The sequence below is a fragment of the Alosa alosa genome, chromosome 6, assembly GCF_017589495.1.
Source record: "Alosa alosa isolate M-15738 ecotype Scorff River chromosome 6, AALO_Geno_1.1, whole genome shotgun sequence".
Taxonomy (NCBI): Eukaryota; Metazoa; Chordata; class Actinopteri; order Clupeiformes; family Clupeidae; genus Alosa; species Alosa alosa.
This window is the reverse complement of record NC_063194.1, coordinates 2,886,071-2,908,448: the sequence shown is the minus strand read 5'-3', so window position 1 is coordinate 2,908,448 and position 22,378 is coordinate 2,886,071. Positions and strand designations below refer to the sequence as shown.

The 22,378-nt window shown below is 45.2% G+C and overlaps 1 protein-coding gene across 8 annotated transcripts in view; it reads right to left on the bottom strand.

Moving 5' to 3' along the window:
* The window catches only part of pbx4 (pre-B-cell leukemia transcription factor 4), a 35,343-nt gene extending 13,249 nt beyond the window's left edge, over nt 1-22,094 (bottom strand). For 3 of the 8 annotated variants that reach the window (XM_048245296.1, XM_048245303.1, XM_048245300.1), the window contains exons 1-4: nt 21,685-22,086; nt 20,603-20,801; nt 17,537-17,650; nt 13,704-13,777 (exon numbers count right to left, since the gene is read on the bottom strand). In XM_048245296.1, the coding sequence (XP_048101253.1) occupies nt 13,704-13,777; nt 17,537-17,650; nt 20,603-20,801; nt 21,685-21,703 (406 nt within the window). In that variant the 5' untranslated portion in view covers nt 21,704-22,086. Of the gene's footprint in view, nt 1-13,703; nt 13,778-17,536; nt 17,651-20,602; nt 20,802-21,684 lie in introns of all 8 variants that reach the window. The other 5 variants (XM_048245301.1, XM_048245304.1, XM_048245302.1 and 2 more) reach the window with 3 other exon arrangements.
* Nucleotides 22,095-22,378: the final 284 nt, after the last annotated feature.

Sequence of the window (22,378 nt, the reverse complement as noted above, 5' to 3'; positions counted from 1 at the left end):
TTCACTAGGCCTATCGTAGGCAACGATAAACTTGATCATCATCTTGGGCTCGTCTGATCGGTTTGCTGCTGCCAGCCGCCGAAAGGCAGTGGGGGAGAGGGGACATTTATCACGGCCTATGTGACCACACTGTAATGCAACTGCATCCACTCTGTTTATCTGACGGGTCTCTGACCTCTCTCTCTTTCTCTCTCTCTGCAGCACACGCATTTTCAAATTTACACACAGGCACTGGGCCACTCAGAGGGGAGGTCCCGCCCTTCACTATCTGTGATTTGTTTAAACCACGATATTGGCCAAATATGTGTCTGTTATTGAACCAAAGGTAGAGTTTCAATGCGGACACTTTTTCCTCTCTCGAATAGCTGGTCGCACCAGTGCGACCTCCGATTTCTTTTAGTCGCACTTTTGAAAAATTAGGTCGGTCGCACTTTGGAGCCCTGCATGAAATACAAGGATGCAAGAAAACAACAATTGCACAAAAGAACCATATTTTTCATGACCCTGAACAACAAGGTCAAATTTTTCTGCCTTCTCTAGGCAAAAAAGAACTAGAGTGGGTGCATTCTTTCAGTGCACGGAGAGTGCACATGAAATGTCACTATGTGACGTACAAATGAAGCTGTAAGATGTGGTTGGGATTTTTTAATGAAGCTGTAGATAGGGCCACTTGGAGCACGTCTAAAATCAACAGATCTAAACTTTTTGATCCAGCACCTGCCCAGGTACCTGTTAGCACTTCATGGAGTTTTTATTATGCATCAAAAAACAAATTGTTTGTTTCGCCTGCCAGATGCATTTTAATGATTACAACCACAAACAGAATATCTGCCTACTGGTGTGCAATATCTGGTTTGTCATATTACTTTTAATGACTTGCACAGTTTCCTCTGATGTGAAGGACTGTATTCTCCGTCTCGTTGCTTTCAGGTTGGATCTGCCGCGTTAATGATTTGCTAAAATCACAAAGTTGGTCCCAACACCCCTCCCATGCATACTCCCAAACCACTTTATAAAATCCTTTTGTGCACAGAGCACAAAGAGCCATTTCTTTTGCCCACTGCTTTGATTTAACTTGATATAAAAAGACAGTACGAGGGTTGAACTTATTGGTGAATGATGTTTTGCTGTTTAAATGAATTTTTCCAACTATAGCTGCATTAGAGCGAAAGGGTGTGGTGACTGTCCGTGCCACAAAAACCCTGTGGACACAAACTGCATTAAGGCATCAAATCAACTGCGTTAAGCCACCCGGTTTCTGTAGGGCAAGAGATAAATAAACAGCGCAGCAGAGACAAGGGCTGCATTGTTTTAACAATGAATGAATTCCAAAAATACAACGCGCTGCCAAGCACTCAAGCGGCTCGCTCACTGCTCGGCCAAAGCTAAAAGTGTGGGCAACATCTACAAAGAAGTCAGAGCACATGTAAGTGCCTTTTTTGGGGCCGTCCACCCCCAAGTCCACTTGCTTCCCTCTTCCAAAGCTCCCTTCACCAGTCTACCGACTGGAGTCCTCTCTACTTTGTCCAACTCACTCCTGTCTTTGAAATGAAAGAAAAAAAAGAAAAAAAAGAAAGAAAGGAAAGAAGGAAAAAAAAAAAACTTCTCCTTCTTTCCCTGCTGGCCCTTTTTTGTTCTGTTCCCTCTTCTACCCCTTCTCTTTCTCTCTCTCCCTCTCTCTCAGGTCCTCCCCCTCTCCCTTTTCTTCTGTTTTTCCTTTGCTCAGGTCCTTTTCCCTCTCTCAATCCGTTTTAGTGCTCCCCCTTCTCTCTCTCTCAGGTCTTCTCCCCCCATCTCTCTCTCTCTCTCTCTCTCTCTCTCTCTCTCTCTCTCTCTCTCTCTCTCTCTCTCTCTCTCTCTCTCTCTGAGTCACATTCCTTCTCTCTGTTACTCCCCCTCTCAGGGCTCAGGAATGCGGCAGACCCAGCCGACTGAACTAATGACCCCGATTTGCCCATCCCTCTCTCTAGTTTTTGGGCTCTTTAGTCAACTTGTGAGCAGGGGAGAATTCAACACACGTTCTTTTTTGAACTGGTATGCTTAAAAACCTGAAAACCCTAAAAAAAACCTCAAAACAGTTTTGTATGACATTCAAAATAGTGTGTGTGCGTGCGTGTGTGTGTATGTGTGTGTGTGTGTGTCTGTAGAATCCCGGGAGCTTGGCACTGGCCACGTCGGGCTCTGGCAGCAACTTCAGCAGTGCCTGTCCCAGACCTCGCTCCAGACTAACTGCTTCCTGTTGCTGCACGCCAAGACATGGCAGCGGTTTACCTTACCGCCATCCAGCCTAACAGCCCCCAGCCTACAACACTCCACAGAGGTGCTCACTGCTTTGGGTCACACTCAGTCCTTCTTATTCTCCCTTCCTCAAACACAAACACCCAACCCCCCTCACCTCACCCCCCGCCCCCATGCGCTCCCCTAACGCCCACTGATAGGCTCCAATTACACCAATTAAGCAGTGAAAAGCTAATAATGACACATAAACACACTGTTTACTCAAAGGGTTAACAGCTTGATTGGAGAGAATACTTCTGAAGTCTCTCTGGTGGACACTTTCAGTTCGCACTGATAAGACTGTAAAAAGCTGTTTTGGGAGGATATAGGCCTACAGAAAAAAGTGGAGGGTAATAAAGGCAATAATAAAATACAAGGGAGAGTGGAATTTGATGTGAAAAACATCTGATCAAGACTGTGTTTGTGTGTGTGTGTGTGTGTGTGTGCCCGTCTGCTTATGAGTGAGTATGTTTTCTAGGCAATTCATAAAACCCGACCTGCTAAATCATGGTAATTAACATAGTTCATTAATATAAACACAGTAACATGCTAATGAGTTCATGTACATTTTAATGTGCTGCATCTGTTAAACCAATGCGGGTTCCCCTCCATTTAACACACCGTGGCCTGGCAGAGGCGCTGTATAAAAACCTCTCCTACTCTTCACAATCTCTTAAAACATCTTAAATGTCACAATTGGAATTTGCACTAAAGCAACAAAAGGACTCGATTGCAGCCCCAAGAAATCAAGTAAAGTAAAGTAAAATAAAATAGAAAAGGGACTATTTAGTGCTCCTTAACCCTTAAAGGTGTACCGTCATACCAGTGTGACGGAAATGTTGGAAAATGAACGTTCTAAAGAATATCTGGGTTCATTGAATTCAACATAGAATTTTAGAACATTCAATTGTTGTAGAACAGAATCTTATGTTTGAATGTTCAAAAACCCACACATTTAAGGGTTTTAGAAGCCAAAACCAGAGGTAAGAGCAGGGAGTGCAAAACAACCCTCCCATTGAAGCACCTCCAGCCTCTGGGTTAGTCACTGGTATGCGCAGCGCAGCACAGCACCGCACAGCACAGGCAGGCAGTGGGAACTGGAGAGCTGCTCCATAAAATATTCAGGGTAACCGGCTGGGTTTTGACTGAATCCATAATCATCCTCTCTTTCTCCCCCAGCACCGGCAAGCAGGCAGGGAGAGAGTGGCGGCGGAGGCAGTGGCAGGCAGGGAGGCAGGCGGCCCCTTTGTGTCGGTGCAGGTGGAGAGGCAGGTAGACGTGTTAAGCGCAGACAGAGCAGAGCGGTGTGTGTGTGTGTGTGTGTGTGTGTGTGTGAGAGCGCCCAGAGCGAGTGTATTAATGGCGGAGTGCTCGGTGCTGGGAGCGGTGTATTAATGGCCCCTGTTTTTCAGTGCATTACTGAAGAGACACAGTCCATCACGGCTCGGCTCACAACACGCCACACGCTCAGCCCTCCGCTATACCCCCACCCCCATCGCCTCTTTCTCAGTCCCTCTCTCTATGTATCTCTCAAAGCTATCCCTCTCGTTCTGTATTTCTCAATGTATGCTCTCCATTTCTTTTGCCCATCCCTCCCTCCCTTCTCTCTACATGTATCAAAGCTATCTCTCGCTCTCTCTCTCCCTCAGTGCATGCTGCTGCTCACCCTTTCTTTCCCTCTCCCCCTCTCTACTAGCATCCCCTTTTCACTCTGGCCTCTCTCCCACCAAACCCCCTCCTTTTCTTTTCCCTCCCGACCCCCTCTCTCTCCCTTCCTCCCTCTCTTTTTCTGAACCCCCCTTCTCCCTCTGTTCTCCATTTCAGTCGAGTTCTCCATGTGAGCCGCAATCCCTCATGCTGTCAGCCCCCCCCCCCTCTCCCTCTCTCTGTAGACAGACAGGATTAGCATTTTAATTGCATCAGCTCCCTTGGGTATTCTCAGCCTTTCACTGGGAGAGAGCGAGGGAGCAGGAGAGAGAGAGAAAGAGAGGGAGAGAGAAAGAAAAAAAGGGGGAGAGACAAGGGGGGGAGAAAAGGTAAGGGGAGAAAAGGGTAGAAGGAAAAGCAAGGAGAATTGAAAAAAAAAGCTAAAGGAGTCACAGAAGGAGATAGAAAAGCAATGGGAGTAAGAACAGGAGAGAGAAAAAAACAGATATAGAGAGCAAGAAATATAAACGGTCTGAATTCAAAAATAGAAAAAAACTGTGATGGGGTGATCATGGCAGGCAGACAATAAAAGAGTGTGCATGAGCGAGTGAGAATGTGCATGAGCGAGTGAAAATGTGTAAGAGAGAGAGAGAGAGAGAGAGAGAGAGAGAGAGAGAGAGAGAGGGGGGGAAACACGGAGAAATAACAGCATTCTGACAACAATCACTATTACATCTGGAGTGGGAGACAGGGACAATGGAGCCGGTGCATCTGAGTAACACATGCCAGCATCCTCACACGTAAACAAACAAAATGGGAGACAACAGCAACAACAACAAAAACAGACCAAAAAAAAAAAATCTTCAGCTGTGTTCTGCATCACTGCAGATAACGTGGAGTTGGCCCATCTGCCAACTGCTAGGATGATCAATCAAAACCACAACATGCTCAGGTGCATTAACTGAGCGTGTCACACAGCACTGTTGTGATGCAATCACTTCGATGGCAACACACACATTCAATTAATTAAATGATGGTGGGGTAGTTCAAAGTAATATCTCTATTAGGGGGCCTCTGAACAGTGCACTGCTGTACGGTAGAGACTGTTTGACTAATGCAAAATGACAGATACTCCACACACTAACACAAGCAACGAGGCTAATGGTTCAACGACAACCAGCATGTTTACCAGTCGTAACCTCAAAAAACAAACAACTGAGTTTCAGACTGCCGCAGAACGAGAGGGAACAGGAAAGAGAAAGCAAGAAAGCGAGAAAGAAAGAGAATGCCAGAGAGAGAGAGAGAGAGAGAGAGAGAGAGAGAGAGAGAGAGAGAGAGAGAGAGAGAGAGAGAGAGAGAGAGATTCCTGGAGAGAGGAGGACAGGGGAGGGCACAGGAGAGTGTGCCAGGGCCAAATAAGCTGCCGAACCCATTGGTCAGTCACTGCCATAAGCAGCTCAGGTTAAGCAGCGCCTGTTGGGCCTATTTACTGAAACCCCTGTGGCACGCACTCCGGCCACTACACATACAATACACTCCTTCTGATTCACACAAATACAACATCTCCCTCCCTCTCTCTCACAAACACACACTCCATCTCTCTCCCCTTCAAACACACGCACGCGCACACGCACAGGCTGGTCATTCTACTTCCTGGCAGAGGGAGTGGTCAGTGGTCAGAGTCAACACAGCAGGATCTGATCCAGCGTGTGAATGGGAGCCACTCACCTTACACAAACACAGCCACAGGCCCAAGCCAGGCCAACATTAATCAGCCCTTAATTAACTCCAAAAGGGTTTTTATGGACACCTGAGTGCCCTGGACAATGGGGCTTCTCCATGTTTGGTGTGAGAAGGACAAACACACACACACACACACACACACACACACACACACACACACACACACGTTCACTCCCACAAGAGTACTCGTTTATTCTCTCCTCTGCTAACCTCAGTGTTTGGCGAGACGACTGGAGAGATAGGGGTGGAGAAGAAGCCATCAGTCTCCAAACGAACTGAGGAGCAGGATAAAGAGGAGGAGCAGGATGAAGAGGAGAAGGAGGATGAAGAGGAGGAGCAGGATGAAGAGGAGAAGGAGGAGGATGAGGAGAAGCAGGATGAAGAGAAGGAGCAGGATGAAGAGGAGAAGAAGGAGGATGAGCAGGAAGTGGCCATGTGATACTGTAGCGCTCCTGGCAAAGCACCATACAACAAGCACCAAGCTCACGAGCTCAGTACCCAGGGAGTACGCATACTGATAAAAATGTATATCTCAACCCTACAGCAAGCTGCTTAGGACAAAAACTACGTGCCATACGAACAAATGTATATGCAGGAAGAGGGAGGTGGTTGTTGCAGCAGCGGCCATGTGGGCGATCCTTCTCTCCATCTCTCTGTCTGTCCTCTCTCTCGCCCGCTCTCCTCTGCGCGCGGCTCCAGCTCATCAGCACAGCTGCCTCGCGCCCTAATTAGCACCGCCTCTTAAGGAGCTCCTAAAGACCTTGTGAAAAATGAACGCTCATTTGAGAGGTCGTTAATTTGCACTGTTATGCAAATGAGGTGGCAATTAAGCGATAGATCAGAGGAGCGGCGCCCATTTATAACCGGCGAACGAGCATTATGACAGAGCCAAACAGGGCCGGGGGACTGAGCGCGAGGCAAGTGAGCAAGCACACACACATACACACGTGTATGCTAACCCTGCCGCACCTCACAAACCAGCGGCACACGGCGCAGGAAAAGGGACATGTGCAAGGGAGAGGGAGCCACTCGGGCTGCTGCAGATATCTTTGCAAGTGTGTCCTGCAAAGGCCTCTGGGGTACAGGAAGAGAAAACAAAACAAAAAAAAAACCCTTGACGACTGGAATCCGAGGTGATGGGGACACCGAGTGTTTCACCTTCAGAGGGAGGAGGAGGATGCTGCTGCTGCTGCTGCTGCTGCGTCTCACCATGTGCATTTACTGCTGGGACATACCGCCACGGCTCAGCCTGGAGACTGAAGCATTCACACCTTTGCGTGCGACAGACAGATTAAGGCTAGATTAGCAGGCAGCTAATGCTTCAATCCATGTGTCATCCATCCTGCCGTGCTCAGAGAGTGGCCTCAAAAGCTTAAGGGGGCGGGAGTGGATGTGTGTGTGGGTGCAGGGGTGAGATTATAGAGGTGGTGGTGGTGGGGGAGTGTGTGTGTGGGAGATTGGCTGATAGTTGTATGTGTGTGGGATACTGAGTGGTGGTTGTTTGTGTGTGTGTGTGTGTGTGTGTGTGTGTGTGTGTGTGTGTGTGTGAGAGAGAGTGTGTGTACGTCTGCGTGAGAAATAGGATGGTCTTTGTGTTTGTGCAAGTGTGATATTGGATGGATGGTGGTAACACAGAGATCCCCATCAGTGACACTTCCTCGAGGGATCATCTCGCTCCACATGAAGACGTCAGACTCCCCACCACCCACAAACAGCACACTTATGAGGGATGACTAGGAGAGCACTCCGGCGCTTTAAAAAACATGCGGCGAGATTCCCGCGTGGAGTAGTTCATGGTTAGGTGGAAGGGGGTGGAGGCTCCCATCAATTGTAATTAAACCTTAATTAGTCTGGATTAGGAGCTGGGCTCTGACTCTGCCTGCCCCGCTGCCGCCACCAACACTAATGCATTCCAGCTGAGTCCACATTTACATATCTTTAATTAAGGGGACGCAAGCTTTCTGGGCGAGCTGGACGTGTGATGGGGACACAACCTGACAGGGGCCAGAGGAAGTCGGACAGGGTCTGGATCAAAGGCACCAAAGTCTAGCTGGCTCCTGGACCACCACCACGTCCCTTGCCATGTGAGCTTGTGATGAGAACACATAGTTACTGATGAGCAATTGGGAATGTATCAAATTACTAGGATCATTTTTGTGTGAGCAAGTCTTGTGGCTACAAAACCACACTACAGCTTCTTTGACCATGGGCAGATTGTCAGTACCCACCAAGGTTTCATGGTCTTTGTCGTACTGCCTTTGTCATATGCAAAAGGTCTTTTAAATAACACAGGCTCAAGATAGAAAACGATTTTACTAACAGGAGCAGAGCACACATAAATGATAAATGTTAAAGGTTTTCTGAACTGCAGTGCAGCATTCTTATTTCAGCTGTTATACTGAACTGGTGTGAGAGACGACCTCTCCACAGACGTCCATAAAAATCAAGCTAGCCCTTGTGGTGGATGTACAACTGAGGAATCCACAATGAGAAGCTTTTATTCATCTGCAGTACCAGTGGTTAACAAAATGAATGTGCATCAAAAAAGTAATAAATAAATAAGGACCTGTGGGAACAAAACATAAAAAACAAAAACACTGTGTGAACCTCTGATACACCACCATTTTCATTCCCAAGACTAAGCACAAGAGCATCCAATCATTGACTTAGATTATTGAAACAAATAGATAGCGTTGGTGGAGAGCGCCTGCGTCCGAGATGCTGTCAGCTGGGTGTTTATCAACGCTGTGCAGCGATGCTCCTTTATTAAAGGGGGGCTAGCCACTTGACCGTTTATGCAGAGCGCTGCGGTTGAGGTCTGCGCAATATTCGATGCGGTAATTCCTGCAGGAATAGCATAATGAGAGAGCGAGAGAGAGATGTTCAGCCCACACAGCACAGGGCCAGAGATGGGGGGTATGGGTGATGCACTCCCAACCCCCTGCTCACCCCCTCCCCAAGCCACAACGCTTGTGTTGAGGATGGAAGAGATTGGGGGGGTCAGACCAGGGGTCTGTGTGATATTAGCCGTCTGCCAATCCGGCGTGGGGAATGGACACAGAGTAATTACTGCTGCTCTTACTGCCTCATCAATCTCCCTCTCTATCGCTCTTTTGGCCCCTCTCCCCCTTCACACTATCTTTCTCATTTGCGCTCTTCTTGAAAGGGAACAGGCCAGGGAGAGAAAGAGGAGAAGAGGAGAGGAAAGGGAGAAAGAAAGAAAAAAAACACAGTTGAGTGGCAGAATACAACACCAGAAACACACACATGAATGGAATACGAGAGTGCATGAAGAGATGGCATCGTGTTCCAGGACTCACTGACTCACTCACTCTCTCTCTCTCTAACACACGCGACACACACACACACACACACACACACACACACAGATAGCAAGACAAACAAGCAAACACACACACACGGACACACAGACACGGACACACGGACACACACGGACACACACGGGCGCACGCACGCACGCACGCACGCACGCACGCACGCACGGACACACGGACACACGGACACACGGACACACGGACACACACACACACACACGGACACACACACACACACACGGACACACACACGGACACACACGGACACACACGGACACACACACACACGCACACACACGGACACACACACACACACGGACACACACACACGGACACACACACACACGGACACACACACACACGGGACACACACACACACGGACACACACACACACGGACACACACACACAACACACACACACGACACACACACACACACACACACACACACACGGACACACACACACACGGGACACACACACACACGGACACACACACACACGGACACACACACACACACGGACACACACACACACGACACACACACACACGGACACACACACACACGGACACACACACGGACACACACACAAACTCTCCACTCGTGCTGACTCCAAGCAGACAGCATTAGTCAGCTCCGCAGAGGACTGGGCCTGAGTGCATGTTTTTTCTTGTGCTCTCCTGCCGTGTTGGACTCGACTCAGTTTCTGCAGCATTACTAAAGGCCTGAGTACTCAGCCCAGCCTGCAGCATTACTAAAGGCCTGAGTACTCAGCCCAGCCTGCAGCATTACTAAAGGTCTGAGTACTCAACTTCTGCTGCCAACAAGGCTAAAGCTAATGCTAACGCTAACCTCAACCCAACGCCGGCCATCCGCTGGCTCAGCTCTGATCAGCCTCGTAAAAATAAAGAGTGTCTGAGCTTTCCAACAACTCATGAAATTTTACGACTGGCTTCAAATTAAACTCTTTTAGGAACAAATAATAATTAAAAAGCTCTTAATTGGGCCCTGGAGTCACTGGGGCACCGGCCCAATAAAGGTATTAAGAGGATGGGTTGACTGGATGGACATTACGGGCCCCATCAAGTGGAAGAGAAGTAGGTTCAGTAAATAAAATGCTTCATACTGATACATGATACTGATATGACAATGACTGTAAAAGCAGATTATACTAGTTAAGGAAAAGCAAAGAAAATAGACTGATGTTAATATAATTACAAATCTGATTGTTATTATTATGTTGTACTATTAAATGAATAGTCAGAATAATATTAAAATACGTAATAGTCAGAATAATGTTAAAAAAAAAATATTCAGACAAAAAAAAACAAAAAAAAAAAAAAACTTCTAACTGGGATTCTGCATGTCTGTAAACTTGAAGGGTAATTACATTTTGCCATCAGGAATCAACAGGGTTCTATTTTGTGTCTCAAGGAAAGCTAACGCTTTAACCAAAATGCAGACATGTTTAACATTTAAACATATAAACACAGGTTTTTATATCAAGTTTAGGCTATAATGATAGAATTATCTTCACGCTGAAATATTTATCTTCTCTGTCACCTAGATCATCAGCAAAGACTTCCAATCAATCCAAATGCACCATTGAGTATTTGGTTAGCCTAGGTATTAGAGATGCAGAGCTAAACATTCTTATCTTAGAGGACTCATTTTCTGTGACTGTGTGAAGGAAAATCTCCGAGGACTGTTTAGACAAAACTTTCCGAAAGATCCATCCAAACCATTGCCAGGCTGTCTGAACCGGTTTCAAATCAAGCAGCAGCCGCGGAGGCAGAGTCAGACTACGGCAACAGCAGTGTGCGCAGTTCCACTGAGGATTACACAAACAAAAGAAAGCCGCCGACCAACAGCCGACCAGCTCATTCTCTGTCTGAATGGCGTGTGGTCATAAAATACTGTCAGTCATTCACACAGGACTAGCCACATTCACTGAGTCATGTGGCAAACTATATGAAAATGGTTAATATGAATACAAAGTGACCAAATAGCCTTAACCAAGACAAGGAGCCAAATTTGAAGAGACAGATGGTTGACAATGCTGTGTATGATGACCAGTGGAACGACGAAATTGAAGGAAAGAGCTTTAAGAGAAAGCATTGATTAAACAGCATCAGCAGAATGGGGAAAATAAGGACAGAAAACAGACTAGCAAGGGGAGGGGGAAAAAAAGACAGAAATGTGAAACAAGCATTACATAAAGCAGATGGACCCAACAGGCTAAGTATTGTTTAAAGCTTTGGCAGAGTTTCAGTCTATTATACGAGTAGCCAATTTGAGTGTGAACCCAAACAGGGGGAGATGGAGATGAGCTTATAAGAGCAGAACAAGATGGTCCTTTAATTTCCGAGCCACAGTGTCTTGATTCCCTCATATTCGTTTGTTTCATTAACTTTTAACTCCACACTATGAGGGCCATGTTTAACAGTAGCTCCAAATGTGAGAGGAGAGGGGGTAGGAAAAAAAAAAAGCACAAAGCCAGCTTGCAGTCAGGGGACTTGCACTTGAGTAGAAAATTTCCTTAACAATAAAAACAATCTACCCAACTGCAGCACTCTGAGGAATTCAGCGTCCCCCCCCCCCACAACCCTGTGTAACCCCCCCCCCCCCCCCCCAATCCTCCATTACCATATCAAAAGCCCGAGTTCAGAGCAAGTCTTCTCTTTCAAGAATGGGAGAGGGGGAGAGGCAGGAGGAGGAGGAGAAGAGGACAAGACTCCAGCAGCAGGAATAGACCCGAGCTTAAGTTTGCTTTTATCCCTGCTGTTTCGTGTATGCATGTGTGTGTGTAGAGAGAGAGAGAGAGAGAGAGAGAGAGAGAGAGAGAGAGAGAGAGAGAGAGAGAGAGAGAGAGAGAGAGAGAGAGAGAGAGAGAGAGAGAGAGAGAGAGAGAGAGAGAGAGAGAGAGAGGGAGAGGGAGAGGGAGAGGGAGAGAAGATCAGGGTGTAAGAGTGCATATCTGTTAGTGTGTGTTAGTGTTTGTGTGTGAGTGAGAGAGAGTTGGAGAGGAAGAGAGAGTAAAAGAAGATCCAGGGTGTAAAAGTGCATTTCTATCAGTGTGTGTGTGTGAGAGAGTGAGAGAGAGAGTAATAAGACAAGCATGCAAGAGAGCAAGGCTACGCCAAATCTATGGAGATGTGTGCACCGCCAACAACCGCCTCCATAATCGTCTGTAAAAGAGGAAGCCTCCCTTAATTCACATTCCAGGGGCACAGGATAAACACAGCGGGAGTTCTTAAAGTTACAGGCAGGAATAAGCCAAAACACACACGCAGCACTTGGCAATAGCATAGGCCTGGTGGGCTGATTTTTGAGAGTAGCGTAACACGAGAGCATTTGGCCTTCATTACGACTGATATTTACCGGTAGATTTTTCTGCTCAGGGGGTTGAATACTAAAGGCTGCCTGCAACACCAAGGCCACTGCCACGTGGAGGTTGCACTGATTCAGCGCCTTCTTCCACGGGGGAGGGAGAAGCCCTCTCTGACTCATCACTCACTACCCTGCGCCGGCATCCGCAACTCTCCAAGGCCCCTACCCCACCAGGGCTAAATGTGAAAATCAAAGTGAATGATATTAGGTAAATAAGACAGGAGGGGTTGCCACAGCAACAGGGGCAAGCACCAGCCCCCCTTTCTATCCTTTTCTTGCTTCCAATTAGGGGGACGGCAAAAACTGCGGGTATTGACGGGGATGTCCATGAGCGCGCTGAAGTGCATCACTTAAACACTGTAATTCAACGTGAGGTAGGTGGTCAGAAAAACAGGTCTGTTTGGAGTGCTGCAGGTTGTAGGTCCTATTTGGTGCAGGGATTCCAGATTTAGTGAAAAAAGACAAATCCGAGGCACTCAAGAAGAATGCATGTAAAAAATCTATTTGGCTACTAAACATGCCTACGCGTTTCGGCCGAGCTGGCCTTCATCAGAGAATTGCTCTGATGAGGCCAGCTCGCCGTAAACGCCAGAGTGAGGTTGGGGGTTTTCCAGCTCGGCCGAAACGCGTAGTGAGGTTGGGGGTTTTGCAGCGAGCAGAGAGATGGGGACATACAGAAATTCACACGTAGGCAAATGATACAGCATGTGTCAAGAACCAATATTCAGTGCCTTTGAAATGTGCCGTCATTCGTGCTCTGTGAAAGAAAGAAGGGGAGGGAATGGGCGGTATGGCAAATGATTGGCCGGCTAATGATGCAGAGTGGCTAACAAGATGGCTCAAGCTGACAGCTTATTGGAAAGGGATTTTCTACAGTATGTAATGCTAAGCTTGAGAGCAAACATTGAATCAGCGCAAAGCGTGCCAGTAAGCAAACACGCGAGCAAGACCAGCGTCCTCAAACTCAATACTTTTAACGAGGCAAATCCTCATCCAGACAGGTCCAACACGCTCGGGGCTCAGTGGAGAGAGCCCCCAACAAGACAATGGTGATGGGCCAAGAAGGGCACCAACAGGCCAACGCTAAACTAATTCAGCCCTTGCTCTCATTCTACCAGCTGCAGCTGAAACCATTCGCCACTCGATACAATCAATACCTCATCAATACCAGACCTTGAGGAATCAATACCCAATCAGAGCAGCAGCCGGGCAGATCTCTGAGGACAAATGTATCTGGGGGTCTGATTCAGTTGGCCAAATGTTGCCATGACGGCCTCAGACATCTTTAAGGGAATGCGTGAGCGACTCACCAGTCTTCTCTTTGATCTCGCACAGGACACTGAAGAGGGCCGGCTTCATCCTGTGGCAGTTCAGAGCATGTTTCCTACGACAGACAGAAGGAGAGAAAGAGAGAGAGAGGGAGAGCATGTTAATAGCGAACCTATGAACACACTTGAACACAATCAGAAACCTCACTTCCCACATGATCCATGTAACCCATTTGGCTTGTGTTTTTTTTACTTTTTGTGTGTGTGTGTGTGTGTGTGTGTGTGTGTGTGTGTGTGCGTGTGTGTGTGTGTGTGTGTGTAGAGCATCTCGGACCAACCCATACAATTCTGAGGCCCACAAATTTCAAGCTTGGTATTTGGCTGGAGCTCTTGCATGTTCCTTTAATGAGTCATGGACATAATCAAGACACACAGGGACTTAAATACCACAGTGACTCCCACAATGCCTTATTGCTGTGATCACAATTGAGGCAAATCCTTTTGGACCAACCGACAGCTCTTACGAAATTACTCTTGGACTTCTTTTCTTAGCAGGCATCTACAGGCCTGCCAAACAACCCAGAGCATTCCTAGCTCATCGCAAAGGAATGAAACATTATGTGCCTCTTCAGATTTATACCCAAAAATAAGCAAGACCTGCATGGCTCCATATTTGCACTCTCTCTCATTCACCACAACTAAATGAGCTGTTAAATGAAGCATGCGCTTAATTTGTCTTGAGGGAGAAGCTCTGGTAAAGTACCCTCTCACCGCCCCTCCCCCCACCTGGCAGACCAGACACAAAAACCTGAGTGATGCCACAGATAGGAGGACTGCCACTACATGAAAACAACATTGCAAATGAATTATGCTGATGACATTGGCAGGATTACAGACTAACTCCGGAGGGGGTGGGAAAAAAATGCATTTCTTTTTCCATGCCAAACCTGACTGATGGCAAGTTTGGCATTCACTCAGAGAGTGCATACTCATACAATAAAAAATAACACCAATCACACCGTTTTCTCCATTTAAGATATGATGTCAATGCTGTGACAATCATATATGTACCAATCACAGTCGTGCATTACTAGGTTGTGTTGATGCTGCAATACATATTTCACACTGGCTCTATAGACAATAGTTATTTGTGCCGGTTTTAATACATCTGCCAACCCATTAAGTGTTCCAGAGACTTCCGATCCTTTTTGACAAGATGCGAGTGATATTTTAAGATGTTAAATAAAAATACCTCTTAAATAAACAAGCGTCTTCAGATAAATATAATTCTCTATCCCACCCCTTGGTTTGAAAGTTTATTTTCTGTGAAAATCTCAAATCTTCACAAATCTATCCTGAGGCCAAAGACTTAGCCTCATAATGAAGAGCTACCGGTCTGTGCCATGTAGACAACTAATAGGCACAAGGGTTTCATCTCAACAGTTTAAAACTGAAACTTTCCAACACTTCCCTATTGTTATGGTCTGTCAGACATTTTTTCCTCTGCAATTTTTGCCATCTGGAATTGGCAGTGGCAAACTGTGAGAAAAAGCTGTTCATTAGATGTCTGAAGTGCACCTTAAGAGCCGAGCCAGATTCTGTGCGCTTGCCTTGGCAGCATATCGTTCCGTCGGTGTTGTCCCCAGCCTGGTGCTCTCTGTCAGTCAGTGCTGGAGGAGTGACGACAGGAGGAACTGAGAATGATCTCCACAAATCTTCAGCTGAGTTTGTGCTGAATGCTCAATGACACCGCACTTCAAAACCCCCCTCAAAAAAAAATATCACAGCACACGTCTTTAAAAGCAAAAGGCAGCCTGACAACAGACCCTCTTCTTACATCTACCTTTTTTTTTTCTTCTTCCTGAGACCGGTAACCTTCTAGACATGAGTGATAATGTCAGTGTGTGTTTGGTTGCTGCGAAAATGTCACTTTTCCACTCATGTGGTACGACAGCACCTGGCAGACCTACAGCGGTTTTATTCAGGAGCGGCTGGACTTGGCTATTCCAATTTTGGCCCTTGGTTCTGCTGTAGACTAGGGAATGAGGAGGTTGTTTTCAGATAAAAGCATCAGTGGCCAACACCACTACATGCATAATGCACCCAGAAGTGCATTTTGTGCTTTCTCTTAAAACACCCCAAAGTCTACTGTATATCTGAACTGCTAGAACTAATGTCAGACTGGTTGTAGTTCAGACAAAGCTCCAACATCGGAGTCATTTTCCGAGGTCTAAGGCAGATTTTTCAAATATTCATATTCGATTAATGTTTGCAGTTAGACACTGAGTTAAGTGGTTTCCATTTTCTGATCTTGACACAGGCACAATTAAGACCACTTGAGGAAACTTGCAGCATTGTTGAGGTCGGATGCCATCTAAACTCCGCTGGCCTCTGGTGAGGACGGGGCCCATAAACATCATGGCTCATACCCTCTAGCCACAGCCACCCCAAAACCAAGCTTTGTAATTATGGTCCCACCCACTACAGCTTTGCATGACAGCTCCAAACAGACCAAAAAAAAAAAATCACTGACCTTTTTTTATTTAACAGAATTAGCCCTAATGATATAGAAAGTCAAGTCACATAAAAAGAAAGTCACACAAATAAATGTGTTCATATACAATAACAAAATAAAAAGGCTGAATTGCAGTCCAATTCTTTACACAATACAGAAAAAAGAACAAATGAATGTGTTAAATAGGAACCATTGTAATAAACCTATGTTCATTATTCCAACACCTATGTACTCTACCTATCTACTCTCAACTGACCAATGGTGAAACTTCACCAATAAATTACAATTAACCAACCAGAAATTGCCTTAGCAACGGTCATGGTCCCACAAACTCACAGCCTATCTTTGTTAGAGGCAACCCAGGCAACAGAAGTGTCATGGAGAGATCCAATACATTTTTACAGAAGGAATGTTGTAAAGGTAACAAACAAAAATGATGCAGAAAGTTCAACTAGAGAAATTAAAACAATACATGAATAACTGAACTGCAACACAGTTAATAACTCAGTTACATAATTAATACTTATGTTACAGCCAAAGCAGCTATTGAGCAACTTTTTAAATGTTAACCCCACTGCTTGCTTGATTAATCAGAGATTGATTAAGCTTAATGGAGATTGCAATCTAAGATATTTCACCCCGGCTACATAAAAGTTGCATCAATCTCCTAACCCTCAACATTATCAACTAACCAATCATTACAACAGAGCTAAGACTGTGCATACTGGCTGAGTACAAGCACTTTCGCCAAACATTCTAACTAGTGTTATATCCGTTTCTTTAAGTGTGACTACAGATAGACAGACAGCATGTCTATTAGCCTACTTATTCTTCACCCTGCAAAGCTAAGCAGTAAGACAACTATTAGTTTATAAAAAAGGATACACCCCTTCCCATCTTTTATTTTTACTACTCACAATCACCAAATCGATGTGAATTAACATCCAAGGAGTTCTGACATTCATATGGCATTCTCCGCAATAATCCATAAGACATGACAACAGTAACCAAGGCCGCCATCGAACACTTGTGTGTCAGATAGAAATGTGAAGAGAGACAATACAGTAACGACACGAATCGACCTTTCCCCTGCAACCCCACTGCTGATAGTCCAAAACAGAGTGAAATGGACCATGCCTAAAGACATTCATATTACTGGTACATGTCCTGCAGCCTTGTGTGTGCAAGTGACGAAATGCATTCTATAGGCTATATGTTCGGTTCGGTTCAGCAGTCCTGTTTTCTCACTGCACTGAGAGCAAGTGATCAGACTGCCTGCGGGGTATGGAGGTATGATCAGGGGGGGGAGGAGGAGGTGGTGGGAGACGAGACGGGGGTGCTCATGCGGTCCTGTACTGACCTGTGCTGGAAGTTGAGCGGCAGGGCACCCCCCGCCGTGCCCCTCCCAGCTCCACCTCCCTCAGTGGGGTCGTCAGTTCCGCCCCACTGCGCCGAAGCCTCCTCTGGCCAGCATCTGGACACAGGGCAACAGGGTAAGAGATGAGGGGGCCGACTGGCAGCACCAGCTGTGCTGGTATCGCCCAGAGCCACCCAAACAGTACCTGGCATCACTGCTCGACATTGGGGATGGGGGAGGGGACAGGGTGAGGGGACTGCTATGCTCAGGCCCGGAGAGGAATCCAAAAGAGCGGATGAGGAGCACTTGAATGCTCACATCTGTTCTGCATGTGGCGGTAAGCTTCTGAAATTGCTAACACATTTGCCTGCCTTGAGTTCATACACTTGGAGGCTGAAAGGGGGTGCTTTGCATGAAAGCAGGAAATAATTCATGAGGAACTAAACAAGCCCAACTGCTCATTATTTGTTTTCTAGTGAGAATAAAGGTTGCCAGTTAACAATCTTTTATTCAGATTTGAATTGATTTGTTTGATGACCAGTTCTGTTTCAATACACATGGTCAGTTTTTGCTTGTCTTCATGTCTATTAAACATAAACTATTGCACTTTCCTGATACATTTACTTAAAGAATACGCCTGTTTCAGAAACTGCCTTTACTGAGGCAGAGTTGTACAGGCTACTGAGCTTTCTGTAAATGGCAGCGAACATACCAAGGGAGTCATCAAAAGCAGACACTATATTACTCCCCAGGTGTGAGTGAGGTGAAATTATGCCCAGTTTTGTGCCAAATCCAATACGGAACAACAGTTACTGTCAATGAGAGGACTTTTTAAAAAGATCCTATGTGACCCTAGATGAACCCCAGCAGACTGTCTCTCAGCTGACTGGTTCTCATGACTTTGCCAGACCAAGCTGTCCAGAGAGGGCCTAAGACAGGCTAAGAAACAAAGCAGACTGCAAGGCCAAGCCATGTTTACATGCATGAATTACATATGGTCTAATCCTATGAATGACACACTAACTAATCCCATGACAGATTTGTAAGAAGGCAATGAAGGGGGTGGCAGCAATGTTGAAAGTCTTGAGGACTGACAGTTATTAGGCTGGCCTTAAGTGGATTTGCCTCTATTCTCAGAACATCTATAAACATAACCACATGTAGTTCTTTACAATGTTTATTTAATTTTCACTTTTAACTAGTGTTGCCTCTTGCATAAATGCTTGTAAATAATGAATGGCCAAACAACTATCAGACAGACTTGATCTTGTATGCATGTTTTTTGTTTTAAATAATAGTAAACAGTGTGAATGAATAACAAACCACTCTCTGCTGGATACAATAACACAATAAAAGAAAATATATGATAATGTCCAAACCCCATTCAAAAAGATATATATATATATATATATATATATATATATATATATATATATATATATATATATATATATATATATATATATATATATAGAGAGAGAGAGAGAGAGAGAGAGAGAGAGAGAGAGAGAGAGAGAGAGAGAGAGAGATAAACACACAGTACTTGAGTAAATGTGTCTAGATATCCGTGTAGACTTCGGAAAAAAGACAAAAAATGACAAGAAAATTCAAGCCTATCATTAAATGCTAAGGCAATATCCTTGCCTTCATAACCTGTCTATGAAGCGCCCGCCCCCATCTCATTAATAGAAACTCGATTTGTGGACAGCTGCGTTCGCGTACACATTATAGGAGAATTGATTGCACCCTGCATACAATGAAAAGGATGAACACCAGGGAGGGAGGGGGTGAAAGAAGAGTGAATTAATTAAGAGAACGAGGTGGCCAAATGGTTTGGTGGAAAATCACAAGCTAATGACACATCGCAGAGTGGCCACAGCCTCACATTATAAAGCGGCTTCTGTGCGAATTCCCCCGGCTTCAATTTCAGATGACCTTTCCATAGCTCATATACAACCATACCGCATGAATATTCCGTTGTGATGCACTGACAGCTCTGCGTGTAGTGAGTACGCCGTTGACTATTGCCTGTATTTGTTATTTTATGTACGGGTACGTGCAAAAAAAAAAACAGACAAAATAACCCCCTAATAAACTCGAATTAAGCAAACAGTGTCAGTTGATTTAGATCTTGTGTCACACAAACAGTTCTTAGGCCTGATCATATCGCGCACCAGCAACGCTAGGTTGCTAAACATCCATTTAAATTTGAAAGCCGTCTCGGCACGACGGCGATGACTTAATTAAGACCTCCCTGATTATCTATGCTAATGACAAGGTAGCAGATTAATCTAATTCATTCATCTACTGAAGCTCGCAATTTGGCCAACGCCAACACCAAATGGCTTGAAAAGGCATGCTCTCAGTGTGACAACTACACCACTGGCACATGGCTATATCTATGACAAACTAAAAAATGTTTTTAAACATCACTTTAACACTTCACTCCTTAGATAAACAAACAGAACAAACAGGACACAACCAGTTCTCAAACAGTATTGCCATTACATCCATAAAAAGGGGATCCAGACTCTAAGCTTTATTTACGAACTTCAGTAACATCTGTCATTAGTGAACATCCAAATAAATATTAATTTAACCATTTGCTCCACTAAAAGCAAACCCACTATACCAAAGCATATCAAACTGCTGGAGTCACAACCTTAATACTACATTTATGTAGCCTACCTGTTTATTTCGCTTAGTTTATTAAGAGTTTGAAGCCATAGTAGCAAAGGAGAAAGGGATCTAAGGTTGCATGTCAGTCCGTGCAGGTGGACAAGTTGTGTTTAGATTGTTTAATTACACCCTAACAATCTGATGCATACAGAAGAAATTAGCAAATAAAAGCAAGTACTACACCACACCGCATCAAATAAGATATAGTTTTAAACCCTATAAACACACAGCCAACGAGGCAAGTTAAATCTTCCATCTGTCAGAATGAGTTTGCCTACAACCATGTATAACCATGCAAAGTTACATTAATTTGTGAAATCATTGAACATTGTAAGGATTTTAGACCGTTTTAATAAGTCTCCACAACCCACTGCCACCAAAACGCCTTACCTTGCCTGAGCTTCATCCAGGCTCTCGTCTGTGATGGCCATTATTTGTTGAAGAATATCCCCTATGTCCTGCTGAGGCTGACCGAGGGATTGTTGCTTCCGAACCGAGTCAGGGTCGCCAACGTCGGCTGGTGTTAATCCGCCGAGTGCTCCCAGACCCGCCAGCATCCGGGTCTGATCATCCATACTTCCACAGAAGTCTTTTCCCCACAACCGGATAAAAAAAGATAGTCAGCTAACAATATAAAATATCTTGAATAACAATGGACGATGTCACACGATTAGATAATGGTATTCAGAATTAACCTTGGGAAAAAAGGAAAACTCTAGTGTGCAACATTATCAAAGCTTGGGTTACATTGGTTTGACTAATACCAACAACAATGAAGATACTGGCAATGAATGTTACTGGCTTGCACGTAGAGATAATACCACATGCACCCAAAAGGGGAGCTGGTTCAGACCGCAGCTTTTTTTTCCGTAAAAGCAGCAATAATTTTAAAAAGGCTAAATATCACTAGGGACAAAGGCATATCAATAAAAGCGGTTGCCAAATAGACGGTCAACCAAATCCAGAGGCACAATAAAAGCGTTGAAGAAAATTGACTCAGGAGAATAAACCCTAACCTCTGTTTCTCAGTGCGTTCGGTCAATACAGTGCATTGTTTTCGCAACTAGAAAGTAGCTAAGCACCAGACAGTAAGACAGGCTAATTAAACCAGTGTCTTGCCCCCGACAGTTCAGTCTGCTAGCCAAAACTTCCAACTGCTGAGGTAGTGTACACATTTAATAGCCAGACACAGTATTTTCATAATTATCATAGAGCATTACAAGAATAAGCGGGTCAAAATAAGTCGACTAGTTAACCTGCAAGCAAGCTAGCATTTTTTTCTGTCGTGCTAAATGAAGCTAGCGAGCGAGCTACCAAATACCAAGCAAGTGAGCTAGCTAACGTAAATGATAGCGTTTGGTAGCTAACGCTAAATGAGAAACAAGTCCCTTGAAAAAACGCTGAAACAACCAACATTAAACATACAATGCTGTCAACCGACGTGTGGTAAAAGAACGAAGCATTTCAAATACCTCTTGCAGCATAGTTCATTTTCTCAATGCAGATGCCACTTACTTTTAACAATTTCTTCTTGCAATGGAGCTACCTCGGAGCCTGTAAGCTAAGCTAGCGACAACAAAATATCATGTAGCCAGCTAGCTGTTCAACGGGTCCTTTACAGGGACCAGAGCCAGTCGCAGGCTGCTCCTCGCGTTTTAACTGGATTTAACCAGGTATGTGGCTAATTATAAAAACAATACGAAAACACGACCAACTCGACAAAGCTTAAAAACTCTACTCGCCATGCCCTTCAACCGGCCACGGCTAGTTGGCTTTTTTCTATCTTACTATGGTTGACTTGCCTCTCTTTCTCCTTGCTTTCTTTAGCTAGTGGTTGTCTCCTTTTCCCCACTCCTTGGAACACACACACACACATACACACTACTGTAGTCTCGCGCACTCAGTCGATACTCACAGCTACGTCATCGTCCATGAGGCGGTTGTTGTACAATTCCAAACCTCCAGGGGGCTTGTGTTGGTGTTTTTTTTAAGAAAAAATGTAATTGCCTTTATCTGAGATTTAAATGACATTTCACATCTGTACGCAAGGTAAGGATACGTTCGTCCATAACTCCCAGGTCAATGGTGCAAGTATGGGTGTAACCTTTAAGCTTACTTCCAGTTCTAACAGATTTCCGAAAACTATCTATTAATGACTTATGACAA